At 51.7% G+C, this 14,927-nt stretch overlaps 1 protein-coding gene across 2 annotated transcripts in view; it reads left to right on the forward strand.

The window, feature by feature from the left end:
• The first annotated feature begins 1,001 nt into the window (after positions 1-1,001).
• NXNL2 (nucleoredoxin like 2) overlaps positions 1,002-14,927 on the forward strand; it is a 50,702-nt gene continuing 36,776 nt past the window's right edge. The window contains exons 1-3 of one of the 2 annotated variants that reach the window (XM_025360205.1): positions 1,002-1,022; positions 1,390-2,005; positions 10,666-11,256. In XM_025360205.1, the coding sequence (XP_025215990.1) occupies positions 1,704-2,005; positions 10,666-10,834 (471 nt within the window). In that variant the 5' untranslated portion in view covers positions 1,002-1,022; positions 1,390-1,703 and the 3' untranslated portion in view covers positions 10,835-11,256. Of the gene's footprint in view, positions 1,023-1,389; positions 2,006-10,665; positions 11,257-14,927 lie in introns of those variants that run through there. The other variant, XM_025360206.1, reaches the window with a different exon arrangement.

Raw genomic sequence — 14,927 nt, forward strand, 5'->3', positions numbered from 1 at the left:
TTTGTTCATTATAAACTTTTCTTTGCATTCATTTTGACTTTTTAAGATATTGTATTAAAACATTATTTACCCTGATTACTGAGCGAGTGCCTCGCTCGCTTGCCTCCTTCTAGCCCGGGCCTGGCAGGGAGTTGCAACTGTTTTTCTCACTGCTGAATTCCCAGGGCCTACAACAGTGCTCGCCAAAAAATTAATACTCTTGGTTCTCCAAACAAAACATTCTGTAAGGACTGCTCCCAAATTCTTCCTGAACTTCACGAATCCTCCCGGCCAGGACACAGGATGTCAGGGGCAAACACCCTGAACCAACGGAGCTCAGGTTCCCTACTGCCCCGCCCAAGTCCGCTCCAAGCCCAATTACCCTTCCCCTTCCTCGTCGTCCCATCCTCCCCATGCCCCTTCCAGGGGGCTGGGTCGCGGCAAGAGCTCCAAGGCAGGATTCAAACGCCCTGGGGTGACGGCTGCGGGACACTTGCGGCGGGGCCGGGCAGGGAGCGCGAGACTGGAAGAGAGCCCAGGAGGGGAGGAGAGCAACGCTGGGTTTCTGGGGAGGGGTGGCGTGGGGCGCTGAAGGGGAGCGCGGAGAGTGGGAGGAAGTGAAGGAGGAGGAAGAGCATGGTGTGGGTGAGGCGCAAGAGGCAGTAGGTGGGGCGGGACGGAGGGCGGGGCGCTGCGTCCGGAGAAAGTGTAGACGCGCTGGGAAGAGAGCCCATGAAGGGAGAGCCCAGGGGCGGGAGGGCGCGGGAGTGTGGGCGGGGCGCAGTGGGGATGGGGGCGGGGGCGCGGGATGTGTGCGGGGGGCGCGTAGTGGAGCGAGAGTGCGGGAGTGTGGGCGGGGCGCAGTGAGGGGAGGGTGCGGGAATGTGGGCGGGGCTCAGTGGAGGAAGAGTGCGGGCTGTGGGCTGGGCAACCAGTGGGAGAGGGCGCGGGAATGTGGGCGGGCCGCAGTCGGAATGGGGGCGGGGGCGCGGGATGTCGGTGGGGCACAGGGGGAGGGCGCGGGAGTGTGGGCGGGGCGCAGTGCGGGGAGGGAGCGGGAGTGTAAGAGGGGCTCAGTGAGGAGTGAGTGTGGGGATGTGGGCGAGGCCCAGCTAAAGGAGAGTGCGGGGATGTGGGTGGGGTCCGGTGGGGGAGGGTGCGGAGATGTGGGCGGGGCGCAGTGGGTGGAAAGCGCAGGGATGGGGGCCGGGCGCAGTGTGGATGCGGGCAGGGCTCAATGGGAGAGGGTGCGGAGATGTGGGCGGGGCGCAGTGGGTGGAGAGTGCAGGGATGTGGGCAGGGCGCAGTGGGGGGAAAGTGTGGGGATGCGGGGCGAGGCGCAGTGGGGGACGGTGCGGGATGTGGGCGGGGCGCAGTGGGTGGAGCGTACGGGATGTGTGCGTGGCGCAGTGGGGGGAGGGTGCGGAGACCTGAGGGCTTGAGGTTGCCCGGCTGGCTCGGCTCCCAGAGGCGGGTGCCACGCTGTCGCCCAGACATCTGGCGTCTCCGGTGTCTGAGTGTCTCATTGTCAGCGCTGACACTCTTGCCCCAGCTACGGGCGAGGCCGGGCCCGAGGTGTGGGCGCATCTCGGGCAGGTCTTGAGAAGTCCAGCGCCCGTCGGTGCGGACAGTGGCGGGGCACCGCGGCGCTCGCCGCCTCCTTCCCGCAAGTGATCATCCTCCTGCAGGTGTTCTCGGGCCTCAGGTGGCTGCGCGTCCGCGCCATGGTTGACATTCTGGGCGGGCGGCACCTGGTGACCCGTAAGGGCGCGGCGGTGGAGGCCGAGGCGGCGCTACAGAACAAGGTGGTGGCACTGTACTTCGCGGCGGCCCGGTGCGGGCCGAGCCGCGACTTCACGCAGCTGCTCTGCGACTTCTACACGGCGCTGGTGGCCGCGGCGCGGCGGCCTGCGCCTTTCGAAGTAGTCTTCGTGTCAGCCGACGACAGCTCCCAGGAGATGCTGAACTTCATGCGCGAGCTGCATGGCACCTGGCTGGCGCTGCCCTTCCATGACCCCTACCGGCAGTGAGTGGGGGTCCTGCGGGGCGGGGGCCTCCGGGCGCGTCGCCCCCATCTTCCCCCAGGCCTCCCACTCTGCACTGGGGAGCTCTTTATGACGCCCCTCTCCCCCACCACCTCCCCGTCTCTTCGTTCACATCCGGACTCGGGTAAATCACCCTCAGTCTCAGTTTCAGCCTCCCTTGGAGACCAGGGAGGGTGCAGACCAGATTCGAAAAGCCAGGGCATCGACACCCCCACGGGGCTCGTGGAGCATGGACGCGGGCCCATTTCTGCTTAGGGTCTGGAGCTGCGGGAATCTGCATTGCGAAGGAGCTCGCAGTGGTGTTGATGCTGTAGGTTCGTGGCTCGGCTCCGGGAACCGCCGGCCCAGTCAGCCCTGAACTCCGGGCGCCGCTGCGTCATCCTCCCAGTTAGTGGGCAGGAAGCACAGGGACACGACCTGGTGTCTGGATGCAGGGATGAGGGATGACCTGCGAGGACATCAGCTCTGTGACAGGCACCCACAGTGCAGGCCGTGGTTGGTGTGCTGGGAGGGAGGGACGGGGACTCCAGGGCTGGCAGGAACTCAGGTGCTGGCCACCTTTGCGGTTTCATTTTTATCGACGCTGATGGAATTTCATCACTAGAGAGGCATAAAACTCATTACTGTAAACTTTATTACTCTAGCTGTTGGAAAGGAGTGGGTAGGGATTGGCAGAGAGGGGCATATGGGGATTGATTGTTCTGCTTTTGGGGTGGGTCTCCTGTGGTCTCCTATGGTGTAAGAGTCCAGACTTAGGTTTAAAGCAGGCCTCGTCCATGCACACCGCTCTTCTGTTTCTGATGCTCTGGTCAAGCCTGTGAGCTCCAGCTGGAGGCAGTGAGCTGCCTGACGTGGGTCAGTGGTGCGCTCCAATCTTCTCAGCCTGATTGGCCTGGGAGGGATTTTTCTTTTTGTAAACTTAGCTGTTTGTCCCTACCCCTTTCCACACTGAACTTCCTTAACCCTGTTGTCATGTGTAAGCTAGGAAGTGGGATATTCTGTGGGAATTGTTGGAGCTATGCCCTAAATTCTGCTTATCCTATTCTGGATTTGTGGAATCAGATCATGAGGAAAATGGAAATAGCCACCGCCAAGAAGCACAAAGAAATGCACAAAGGCTTCAGGGGCATTTTGGGAAGTTGCTAATGTGTGCAGAACACAATACTTTGTGGTTGGTGCTGTGGAGAGGTGGGGCCCAGGTGGGTGGCATTATGGGAACTCCTCTTGGCAGGTACAGGGTCACAAGGGCCTCGTGCTTCCTTTCCTCAGAGGCCTGAGCTCATCACCCTCCTTCCACTGAATTCCTGGTAAATCACCTGAGTCAAGGGAGGAGAAGAAAAATGGCTGCTTCCAGAGAGATCACAGAATGGCACCCTTGGGAGTTACTCTTGGCGTGGCTGGAGGCAGATGTACCTGCAGGGAGAGGAGGCCTGGAGCCCTCACCTTGTCCCCTAAGCTGTGTAGATCTCAGCTTTTCAGTGTACCCTGCACCATACACTCAACACAGCAGTGACGACTGCCTTCAGCCCCCAGAGAGGCAGCTGTTTACTAACGTCCCTGAAAGCAGAGATGCGGGTGTGTGGCCGGGGCTAGCAGTTCCCTAAGTGCCCCAGTGCAGGTGGGCTAGGAGGAGGTGCCAAGCCTTAATGTGGGGACAGCTGCGGTGACACATGCCAGCATGCCCTGGAGGCATGTTTCAGGATGAGATTCCATCCTGCCCTGTCTTTCTTCCCTGCATTACTGGGTTTATGAGTAAAACTCATTATTTGTCCAAGAATGAAGTAACAAGTTCTAGATTCACCAGCAGGAATTCCCATTACATGCTGCTGTTCACGAAAGACATGATCCATGGTGATTTTATATGATTTTATTATAATGATTGTCTCATAACAGCTGTCATCCCTACTTGGCCTCCGGAACGTCAGTGGACCCCAAAGAGCACTGGAGGAGGCTGTCCGTTCCTCCTGCCTGCTCAGGCTCTCAACACTGCCTCCTGGCCATGGCTGGTGGTGCAGTGCGCCTCAACTTCCAGGCCCACAAGTTTAGATCTGATGGAAAAGGAAAAACTGGCTGAAAAAAAGGGCTTCATTTCTCGGGTAGGGAATGGCTCAGTGGGGGAAGAATCAGTGCTTGTGCCAACGATTCCTGACTCTGCCTTTCCATCCCTTGACCCTCTCCAGCTCTGTGTTCCCACTGCCTCCTGGGCCCTCTGGTCTCAACACAGCCTCTGAATCCACTGATTTTGCAGCTCTCAGATCCTTCTCTGTCTTTCTACTCATTTCTGTTTCCTTCACTCAGGTTCTGGAGCTTTAGAATATTCCCCTAAGAGGTCTGCAGGGCCTTGGTGTTCCCATCTGATTGGCTCTTGCTCCAACTCTCCGGGGGTTTCCTGAGTTTCCACTGCCCAGTGGACGGAGCCAGACATGGTTCAGTGCCTGGCATCCCCAGGGAGTGTGTTTGGTGAGTGGTTGGAGCAAGTGAGCAAAAGACAGTTCTGCAGAGAGATTTGCTTGGCCACAGCCTGCTCCTGGCTGAGATAACACAGACTAGAGTCAGGAGTTGCTATGGCAACCCAGAAGTGTGGTTTATGCCAGCCACAAGGATGTGGCTGTGTTCGTTGAGGGCAGGGACCAACGTTGGTTGCAGCAGCGCTGAGGACAAGGAGGAACCGGGCTCTTGGATTTTCCCCAAAGGCTTGAAGTCCTAAGTTATTACCATGACAACGTTCTCTCCTCCAGAAACAAGTTCTTTTCTCTGTGGACACAGCTCAGGGCCCAGAGGGGACTGAGATGACATTAGGGAAAAAGTGTGGTTCTTTGCCTTTCATGGCAGCTCCAAGGTTACATCTGTCCCCAGGCAGAGGCTGCCGGCCTGGGAATTTGAGGGCTGGTACTGAGTGTCTCTTGGAATATCAGTGAAATGACTACCTCAAGCCTCCCTCATTCCTCAAAGCCCAGCCTGCTCTGCATCCCCCTGACTGTGTCAGAGCTTGATTTAATGTTGCAAGTGATTAAAACAACAACAATGAGAACAACTCAAAGAGCTTAAACAGTAAAGGTTCTGGGCTGGCTTTAATGAAACACCCATCAGCCAGAAGATGGTTTCAAGGGAAAGTTGGAGGCCACTGAGGATGACGCTTTGTGGCTTGTCTTTTGCAATGTCTGCCCCTTGCTCAGGCTACAGGCAGTGGCTGCCTGGCAAATCCTGTGTCTCCTCCCGCTGGTAGAATGGCTGCTGTGTCTCAGACTGCACATACCTTCCTCTTTCCCAGCACACAGCCAAGTGCCACACCAAGCCTCGCTGATTCTGATTCGGCTAGTTCCCCATTTCTGTACTAGGAAGTGTAACCAGGGGCCGCCAGATAGATATGCCGACTGCGCAGTCGGCCCAGGTGGAACTGGAGGTGGGCCTTTCCCACGCAGTGAGAAGAGCTAGCATTTATCAAGTACTTATTATGTGCCAAGCCTCATTCTTCATCAAGCTATTTATTTAATCCTCACAGCAACTCCAGAGGTGGGTTCTGTTATTCCCGTGGTGCAGCTGAGGAACCCGAGGTGCAGGAGGTTGACTAGCTTGCCCATGACACACAGCCAGTTCATGCCAGAAAATGAAGGAGACATGGTTTCCCAAGGAGGGTCACAGATGCTGAGCGCAGCAAACCATAGGCCTGTACCTCCCGTGCTGTCAGGGGCACCGTGCCCAGCCTCCTCTCCGCTCGCTCTCTCCTACCTCCTCCCAGTTGGTGCAGGGAATGCAGAAAGCCCTGGAAGACAGCCGCGGGGCTGGGCAACTTGAGCGAGCATAAACCACCGGATGTCGGGCACCGCCCCAGCATCAGGGGTGGGGAGACTGCGTTTCTGATGAGTTTCCGGGTGATATTGGTGTTGCCGCTCCTGGGACCCCACATTGTTCCCGACAGTGCTGGTCAAAGGCTGGTGCATGGACCCGTGTCACTTGGGAATCTGTCAGGAGTGCAGACGCTGTGGAACCTGGGGGTGCTCAGAAATCTGTAGGTGAGATACTGCTGCTGCTGCTGGCATCCCATCCCCTTCACGACCCACCTGCAGCAGCCCTCCAAGGAGTCCTCATGACCTTGGGGAGGAGGTTCCAGGTTCCTGGGATGACAGAGTCCCACCTGGTCTGGCCCCAGCCGGGCAGTCTGCTTTCCCTTCTGGAAGTGACGTGTGCAGCCCTTCCCTGTCCCACTGCTCAAAGTACAGATGCTGAAATAACCCATTTGCCAAAACTGCTGGATAAAGAGCTTAAATCAGGCTGCTGGCCATTTTGCTGTAGTCTTTATGCAAAGAGCTACTTGATTGTTTCTCTTTTCTTCACTTTTTTCTTTTTCTTTCCTTTTTTTTTTTTTTCTGAGATGGAGTTTCACTTTTGTTGCCCAGGCTAGAGTGCAGTGGCGCAGTCTTGGCTCACGGCAACCTCCGCCTCCCGGGTTCAAGGGATTCTCCTGCCTCAGGCTCCCAAGTAGCTGGGATTACAGGCACCTACCACCACATCCGGCTAATTTTTGTATTTTTAGTAGACACAGGGTTTCACCATGTTGACCAGGCTGACTTCGGAACTCCTGACCTCAGCTGATCCACCCATCTTGGCCTCCCAAATTGCTAGGATTACAGGTGTGGGCCACTGCACCTGGCCACACATTTTTGTTTTATGCCTTTGGGAAAAGCTAATTGCTCAGGCATTTTAAATTTTAGGTGTTGTGCGGCCGGGTGCGGTGGCTCATGCCTGTAATCCCAGCACTTTGGGAGGCCGAGGCGGGCGGATCACGAGATCAGGAGATTGAAACCATCCTGGCTAACACAGTGAAACGCTGTCTCTATTAAAAATACAAAAAACTTGAACCCGGGAGGTGTAGCTTGCAGTTAGCCGAGATTGCGCCACTGCACTAAGCCTGGGCAAAAGAGCGAGACTCCATCTAAAAAAATTTAGGTGTTGGGCAGGATTCGTAAGGTGCTAGAGAGGGACATCTCTGCCACATCTTTCATGCCCACTGCTGTTGTTCATTGACCTGTGCAGGCTCCATCCAGCCGAGTTCCACACGAGCCTCCCCTGTTGTGAGCACTCATGGCTGTTCGTGAAGGAGCTGGCGTCTCCTAAACCTGCAGTTTGACCTGAATTCACATCTGCTCTGTGTTTGAGACATGACTTTCTCAGTTCTGCAAATACAGTTTTGACTGAGTGGTCTCTGCTGTGTCTTTTTTCACTACGCATGATAGGTTTTAGAGAATAGTTTACATGTTTATTTTTTCCCACCTTTCCTTTCCCTCCCCAGGTGAGTCATTGGACACCACAGGAAGCAGGTCCGGAGCTGCCAGGGTGGGGGCTGTGTCCACTGGTTCTTTGGGGAATAGGCCTTTCCTGGCAGGGGTCATGCATCCCCAGAAAGGCCACAACCCTCCCACCAGTGTCCCCTCAAGAAGGTTCAGTCCACACTGGGCCTGTGTAATGACCAGGCTGGCCTGATTTTTTATATTCTTGTGCCTTCTCTCTTTTTCCTTACTCAATCTCAGTAGATTTGTTTTTTAGAGATAGGGTCTTGCACCATCATCCAGGCTGGAGTGCAGTGGTGCGATCACAGCTCCCTGCAACCTTGAACTCCTGGGTTCAAGCAATCCTCCTGCCTCAGCTTCCCGAGTAGCTGGGACTACAGGTGTGCACAACCACACTTGGTTAATTTTTTTTTATTTTGTGGAGACAGGATCTTGTCATGTCGCCCAGGTATGTCTTGAACTCTTGGGCTCAAGTGATGCTCTCACCTTGACCTCCCAAAGTGTTGGAATTACAGGTGTGAGCCACTGCGCCCAGGCTCAGTAGACATTTGTTTCACATGTTAGTGTTTCCTAAGAACCAGATTAGGTTTTATTGCTCACCCCATGTTGGTTTTTGTTGGTCCAACAAAAATTATTTCAGTAATTTTTGTTCTCAATCTTATTCTGCCTTCTTTCTACTTTCTTTGTGTTTGTGCCATCCTTATTTTTCTAGTTTCTTGGATTAGATCCATAAGTCATCCATATACAAGTTTTGGATAAGCGTGTTTAAGGCTACAGCTTCCTAAGTGTGTTTAATTGTGTTTACAGCTTGGGATTTGTAGTATATTCCATATTGTTCTGCTTTAAATATTTTGTTATCTGCATTGCTGTTTCCCATATAACATATAGTTAGTTTTAAAACTCATTCTTAAAAATGATTTCTTTTTGGCTGGGTGCGGTGGCTCAGGCCTGTAATCCCAGCACTTTGGGAGGCCGAGGCAGGTGGATCACGAGGTCAGGAGATTGAGACCATCCTGGGTAACACAGTGAAACCCCATCTCTACTAAAATATTACAAAAAAATTAGCTAGGCATGGTGGCAGGCGCCTGTAGTCCCAGCTACTTGGGAGGCTGAAGCAGGAGAATGGTGTGAACCTGGGAGGCGGAGCTTGCAGTGAGCTGAGATCATGCCACTGCGCTCCAGCCTGGGTGACAGAGTGAGACTCCATCTCAAAAAACAAAAACAAAAACAAAAACAACCAAAAAAGAAATCTTTGTTTTTTAATTTTTATTTTTGAGACGGAGTCTCACTCTGTCACCCAGGCTGGAGTGCAGTGGCGTGATCCTGGCTCACTGCAACTTCCGCCTGCCAGGTTCAAGCAATTCTCCGGTCTCAGCTTCCCCAGTAGCTGGGACCACAAGTGCGTGCCACCATGCCCGGCTAATTTTTTGTATTTTTAGTAGAGACAGGGTTTCACCGTGCTGGCCAGGCTGGTCTCAAACTCCTGACCTCATGATCCGCCCACCTCGGCCTCCCAAAGTGCTGGGATTACAGGCGTGAGCCACCGCTCCCGGCCCCAAAAATGATTTCTTACTGGTTTCCAATTCCATTACCTTTGGTCTCATTAAGTGATCTATATGTTATTGACCACTTGAAATTCGTTAAGACTTCCTTTGTGACTGAGAGCATGATTGATTTTGTCACTGCTTCATAGATGTTTGGAAACAAAGCATAGTCTCTCTCTGTTGAGCACAGGGGACACTGTATCTTTTCCTGCTCGAGTGATGGTGTGTTTTTCATCTGGATGCCAGAAACTGGCAGGAAGAGCTTGATGGACATGTCAAAGGGGAGATTTGCTAATAGGAGAGTCTCAAATGGGTTTTTCCTTCCACTCAGGTTCACAATCCTGAGGGTGACAGATCAAGGAAATCTGATTACTGTCCCTGTGAGGCCCTCGTGAGCTGGCCATGGTAAACAGGAAAGGGATCTCACTCGGCTGCCCTCTCTTGAGGGTGTAATCCCAGTGAAGAGCCCAAGAATTGCAAAACCAAGAAGGCAGATGCTCCTTTCCTTAAATGAATACAAATAATTTTGTAAAAAGACCACTCATCAGATTATAGATACCGTAAATGTAAATGATATAAAATGAATCTAAGAAACCTCTCATCATTATAATGGCAATTGGTGCATCATTGAATTTGTAGAGTAGAAAGTCAAATGAGGCTCTAGATGTATTTAGAACTCATGGAATTTTAACTTTTTTTTTTCTTTTTTTTTTGTTGTTAGAAATGGAGTCTGTCGCCCAGACTGGAATGTAGAGGCACTAACACGGCTCACTGCAGCCTTGACCTGTGCTCAAGCGAGCCTCCCACCTCAGCCTTTCGAGTGGCTGGGACTATAGGTGCGTGCCACCACGCCCAGCTAATTTTTTAACTTTTGTAGAGACAAGGTCTCACTATGTTGCCCAGGCTAGTCTTGAACTCTTGGGCTTAAGCCATCCTCCCACCTCACCACCTCAGTCTCCTGAAGTGCTGGGATTACAGGTGTGAGCCACCACACCTGGCTGGAATTTTAACTTTTACCATTATATGTATCTGATATTTTTCAACCCCTTGAGATGTAGAGGACATAAAAAATTACTGGGTTTATTTGTGGGTTCAGACCTGCACTATCCAATCTGGTAGCCACTAGCCACTTGTGACAATTTAAATTTAAAGTAAAAATTAATTAAAATTAAAAATGAAAACTTCAGTTCCTCGGGCACACTAGCCACATTCTGAGCTCTCCCAGCCATATGTGGCTGGTGGCCACCAGATTGGGTAGCACAGATATGGAGAGTTCACTGCTGCAGGCAGCTCCCTGGGGTGGAACTGGGTTAGAAATGGTAGCACCAAGTCTGGGTGTGGTGGCTCATGCCTGTAATCCCAGCACTTTGGGAGGCCAAGGCAGGCAGATCACCTGAGGCCTGGAGTTCCAGACCAGCCTGGCCAACATGGTGAAACCCCGTCTCTACTAAAAATACAAAAAATTAGCTGGACGTGGTGGCACACACCTATAATCCCAGCTACTTGGGAGGCTGAGGCAGGAGAATCGCTTGAATGTGGGAGGTGGAGGTTGCAGTGAGCTGAGATCACACCATTGCACTCTAGCCTGGGCAACAAGAGCGAAACTCCGTCTCAAAAAAAGAAAAAGAAATAGTAGCACCAAGAAGAAAGGAGCCCCCACCCCAGCAGGAGGGAAAGCAGGAGCAGGCGGGGTGGGGCACCCGGTGGCTTCCTCGAAGTTGGCTGTACTTCAGGTTGGAGGGAGGGGGCCTGTCTCTTCAGATGTGCATGTGGAAGTGCTAACTTCGGTACCACTCTTCTCTCCTGCAGTGAGCTGAGGAAGAGGTACAACGTCACAGCCATCCCCAAGCTTGTGATTGTGAAACAAAATGGGGAGGTCATCACCAACAAAGGGCGGAAGCAGATCCGGGAGCGGGGGCTGGCCTGCTTCCAGGACTGGGCGGAGGCAGCCGATATCTTCCAGAATTTCTGCGGTTGAAGTAGGAGGGATCTCAGAGGGCCAGGACAGGTGCTGCTTTTCCAGCACAGATGCTGGGGCAAAGAGGAGTATGCTGGGTTCCTTCCTCTGTTGGTGTGATATTGTAATTCAGAGCAGAAGCACTAAGCTGTGTTCAAAAGCAACTATTGCTCAGGAAATAATGCACTCCCTGTTCTGATCATGCAGCCTGCTTGTATTACAGTTATTTTTGTTATTCTTTGCATACCTTTATCCACCTGTGCTTAAGGAAGGATTCTCATATGTTCATCCTGAGCTGTTGGAAATCTATGCAAGACATTTATTTGTACAAGTCTCTTCAGGTAAAATAATCTATTTATTGATAACATTTTCTGGTGATCTGTTTATTTTAATGATATGCTTTCACAACTATCTTAATAAAGTTTGCAAGCTGTGTGCTTTAACAAACAAGCCTATTGCCTTCTTTCTCATTCCAGTCCAAGTGCCAGTAGGAAGAAAAGGAGTCTCTTGACAAATACCATGCTTAAATATGTTTTATTTGTCACAGGTGGTAGTTTTTAACTATGTGTCATCTTGGAATTTTCTTCTTCTCTTTGTTTTCTTCACACTTATTTGTAACAGCATTGCAATATCCTAGAAAGCAATGAAGTTTTCAAGGGTGTGTTTCCACATCTTCAAGATCAAACCTCAGTGTTACCTAAAAGTTAATAATCCATCGAAGTAAACAAAAAGCCCATTTACAATCGTTGTTAATGGTGGGAAAGCCATCAGTGGTTCAGATTACTGTCCCAGCCTGCCCTGTGGCCTCTTGCTGGCGGGTCTTTCCTGTTTCTTTCCAGCCTCATTCTTATCCAATCAGCTGGGATTGTGAAAATACCAATACCCGTCTCTGGCCAAGTCCTCACCTGCAGATCCGGTCAGCTTGCTGGGTTCCTCAGCTGAGAATTTGGAGCAAAGCTGACACCACTATGACCAGGGATAGCAGAGTAACGAATCCCAGTGGGTGACACTCAGTGAACCCGTGCAGACATAAGCTGTTAGTTAATTAGTCCCTTCAATCTCCCTCACCCTCTGTGCTGTCAGTTAACTTCCCTGACCACTGAGACCCAGTCTCCTGGGGGCCCTGTAGGTTGACTAAGGGTGCATTTATGCTAACCTGATTGTTATTTGCCGCCCCCCCCCCCGAGTAAGTCATGTAAGAATTCAGTTTTCTTCCAAAACTCAGAGATGGGGTATTTTGGTATTTGGTAATTATAGTATTTTCTTTTTTTCTGTTTCTTTTTCTTTTTTTTTGAGACAGAGTTTCACTCTTGTTGCCCAGGCTGGAATGCACTGGCACGGTCTTGGTTCACTGCAGCCTCTGCCTCCCGGGTTCAAGGGATTCTCCTGTCTCAGCCTCCCGAGTAGTTGGGACTACAGGCGTGCGCCACCACGCCCGGCTAATTTTTGTATTTTTAGTAGAAATGGGGTTTCATCATACTGGTCAGACTGGTCTCGAACTCCTGACCTCAGGTGATCTGCCCACCTTGGCCTCCCAACGTGTTGGGATTACAGGTGTGAGCCACTGCATCTGGCCGACGCATACTTTAATATTATAAACATCCCAAACAATTTTTCTTGATGTAAGGCAAAGTATTCCAGCCTTCTCTCCGAGAACTGTGTAATTTGTGACTATTTCTACAAGTACCTTGTGCCGCTTGTGTTCCAGAAGCAATACGTGCTCACTGTGGACAAACATCAGGAAAAAAATTCCATCGTCCTGAGGGAAAGCCACGATGGATGTTTTAGTCCATCTATATGTCCCACTAAAGTCACCACCTTTTTATTTTTTCTGCGTGTACACATTGCTTTTCATCTTTATACACTTGCCACTCTGCGTGTGGACATAGACAAGCAGTGGCAGCGTGGTGTGGGCACCATGGGGTGGGGGTTGAAAGACATGCAGCATCGTTGTGACCCCGCCCAGGCCCACGTCTCATCCAGACTCCCTGGTTAGCCCCTTGGGCACTAACATCTGAGAAGCACGGCTCTGCAAAGGTGTCTTGTCCACTAAATTTGTTGAAGTCAATCCACTGATTTCAGTCAATCCACAACTGGGGCATCTTTATCAAAGCCCAAGGTGCTCCACAAGCCATCAGGCCTGGGGCAGGTGGGGGCCCTCCCCTCTCTCAGGAGAGGCCCAGCCACTGGCATCCCTGTAGGAGCGCGTGCAGGCCTTGGGGAGACTCATGAAGTGTTGGTCACTGTGCACTCGAGAGGGGCAGTCACTGAGAGAACACACATATACACCACACATACAACCTACACACACCACAAACACACACACAGACACAGACATTCCTAGAGAAAGGAAGACGAGGGGTAACACAGAGCTCACCAGTCAGGAGAATTATGCTCTGTTGGGCTGGACTGACTTAGGCAGAATTTACAAACACGATGACTCACCATGGGAGGTACCTTAAAACCCTATCCTTTCAATAGGGTGTCCTGTGCTAATTTTGATTGAAAAGAGCCTCTGTTTTAATCACCTCCACTTTGCCAGCTATCTAGAACCTTTGAGCCATTTGGTAAATTGGATTACCCTTCTCTCCTGCATTTTTTTTTTTTTTTTTTTTTTTTTTTTTTTTTTTGAGACGGAGTCTGGCTCTGTAGCCCAGGCTAGAGTGCAGTGGCCGGATCTCAGCTCACTGCAAGCTCCGCCTCCCGGGTTCACGCCATTCTCCGGCCTCAGCCTCCCGAGTAGCTGGGGCTACAGGCGCCCGCCACCTCGCCCGGCTAGTTTTTTGTATTTCTTAGTAGAGACGGGGTTTCACCGTGTTAGCCAGGATGGTCTCGATCTCCTCACCTCGTGATCCACCCGTCTCGGCCTCCCAAAGTGCTGGGATTACAGGCTTGAGCCACCGCGCCCGGCCCCTCTCCTGCATTTTTGTTAAGAATTATCTTATCTGGGCTGGGCACTGTGGCCTGTAATCCCAGCACTTTGGGAGGCTGAGATGGGTGGATTACCTCAGGTCAGCAGTTCAAGACCAGCCTGGCCAACATGGTGAACCCTGTCTCTACTAAAAATACAAAAATTATCCGGGCATGGTGGCAGGCACCTGTAATCCCAGCTACTCAGGAGGCAGAGGCAGAAGAATCGCTTGAACCCGGGAGGTGGAGGTTGCAGTGAGCTGAGATCACGCTATTGCACTCCAGCCTGGGCAATAAGAGCTAGACTTTGTCTCGGAAAAAAAAAAAAAAAGAAAAAAGAAAAAAGGCTGGGTGCTGTGGCTCACGCCTGTACTCCCAGCACTTTGGGAGACCAAGGTATGCGGATCATGAGGTCAGGAGATTGAGACCATCCTGGCTAACATGGTGAAACCCTTTCTCTACTTTAAAAAAAAAAAAAAAAAAAGCCAGGCATGGTGGCACGTACCTGTAGTCCCAGCTACTCAGGAGACTGAGGTGGGAGAATTGCCTGAACCTGGGAGGTGGAAGTTGCAGTGAGCTGAGATGGCACCAGTGCACTCCAGCCTGGATGATAGAGCAAGACTCCGTCTCAAAACAAAACAAAACAAAAACAGAATTATCTTATCTGGCTGTTTGCTTTGTGTGTGTATTTTATTCTATGTACTTGCCATGGTCTGAATGGTTCCATCCTGTGTAATTCCTGTGTTGAAGTCCTAACCCCCAGGTGATGGTAGTGTTAGGAGGTAGGGCCTTTGGGAGGTGATCAGGTCAGGAGGGTGGGGTGGAGCCCTCATAAATGGGAGTAGTTGTTTTAATTTAATTTAATTTAGGAGAGCTAAATAATTAAACATGGGCCGGGCGCGGTGGCTCAAGCCTGTAATCCCAGCACTTTGGGAGGCCGAGGCGGGCGGATCACGAGGTCAGGAGATCGAGACCATCCTGGTTAACACGGTGAAACCCCGTCTCTACTAAAAAATACAAAAAAAAACTAGCTGGGCGAGGTGGCGGGCACCTGTAATCCCAGCTACTAGGGAGGCTGAGGCAGGAGAATGGCGTGAACCCGGGAGGCGGAGCTTGCAGTGAGCTGAGATCCGGCCACTGCACTCCAGCCTGGGCGACAGAGCGAGACTTCGTCTCAAAAAAAAAAAAAAAAAAAAAAAAAAAA

The sequence above is a fragment of the Theropithecus gelada genome, chromosome 15 (genome assembly GCF_003255815.1).
Source record: "Theropithecus gelada isolate Dixy chromosome 15, Tgel_1.0, whole genome shotgun sequence".
Classification (NCBI taxonomy): domain Eukaryota; kingdom Metazoa; phylum Chordata; class Mammalia; order Primates; family Cercopithecidae; genus Theropithecus; species Theropithecus gelada.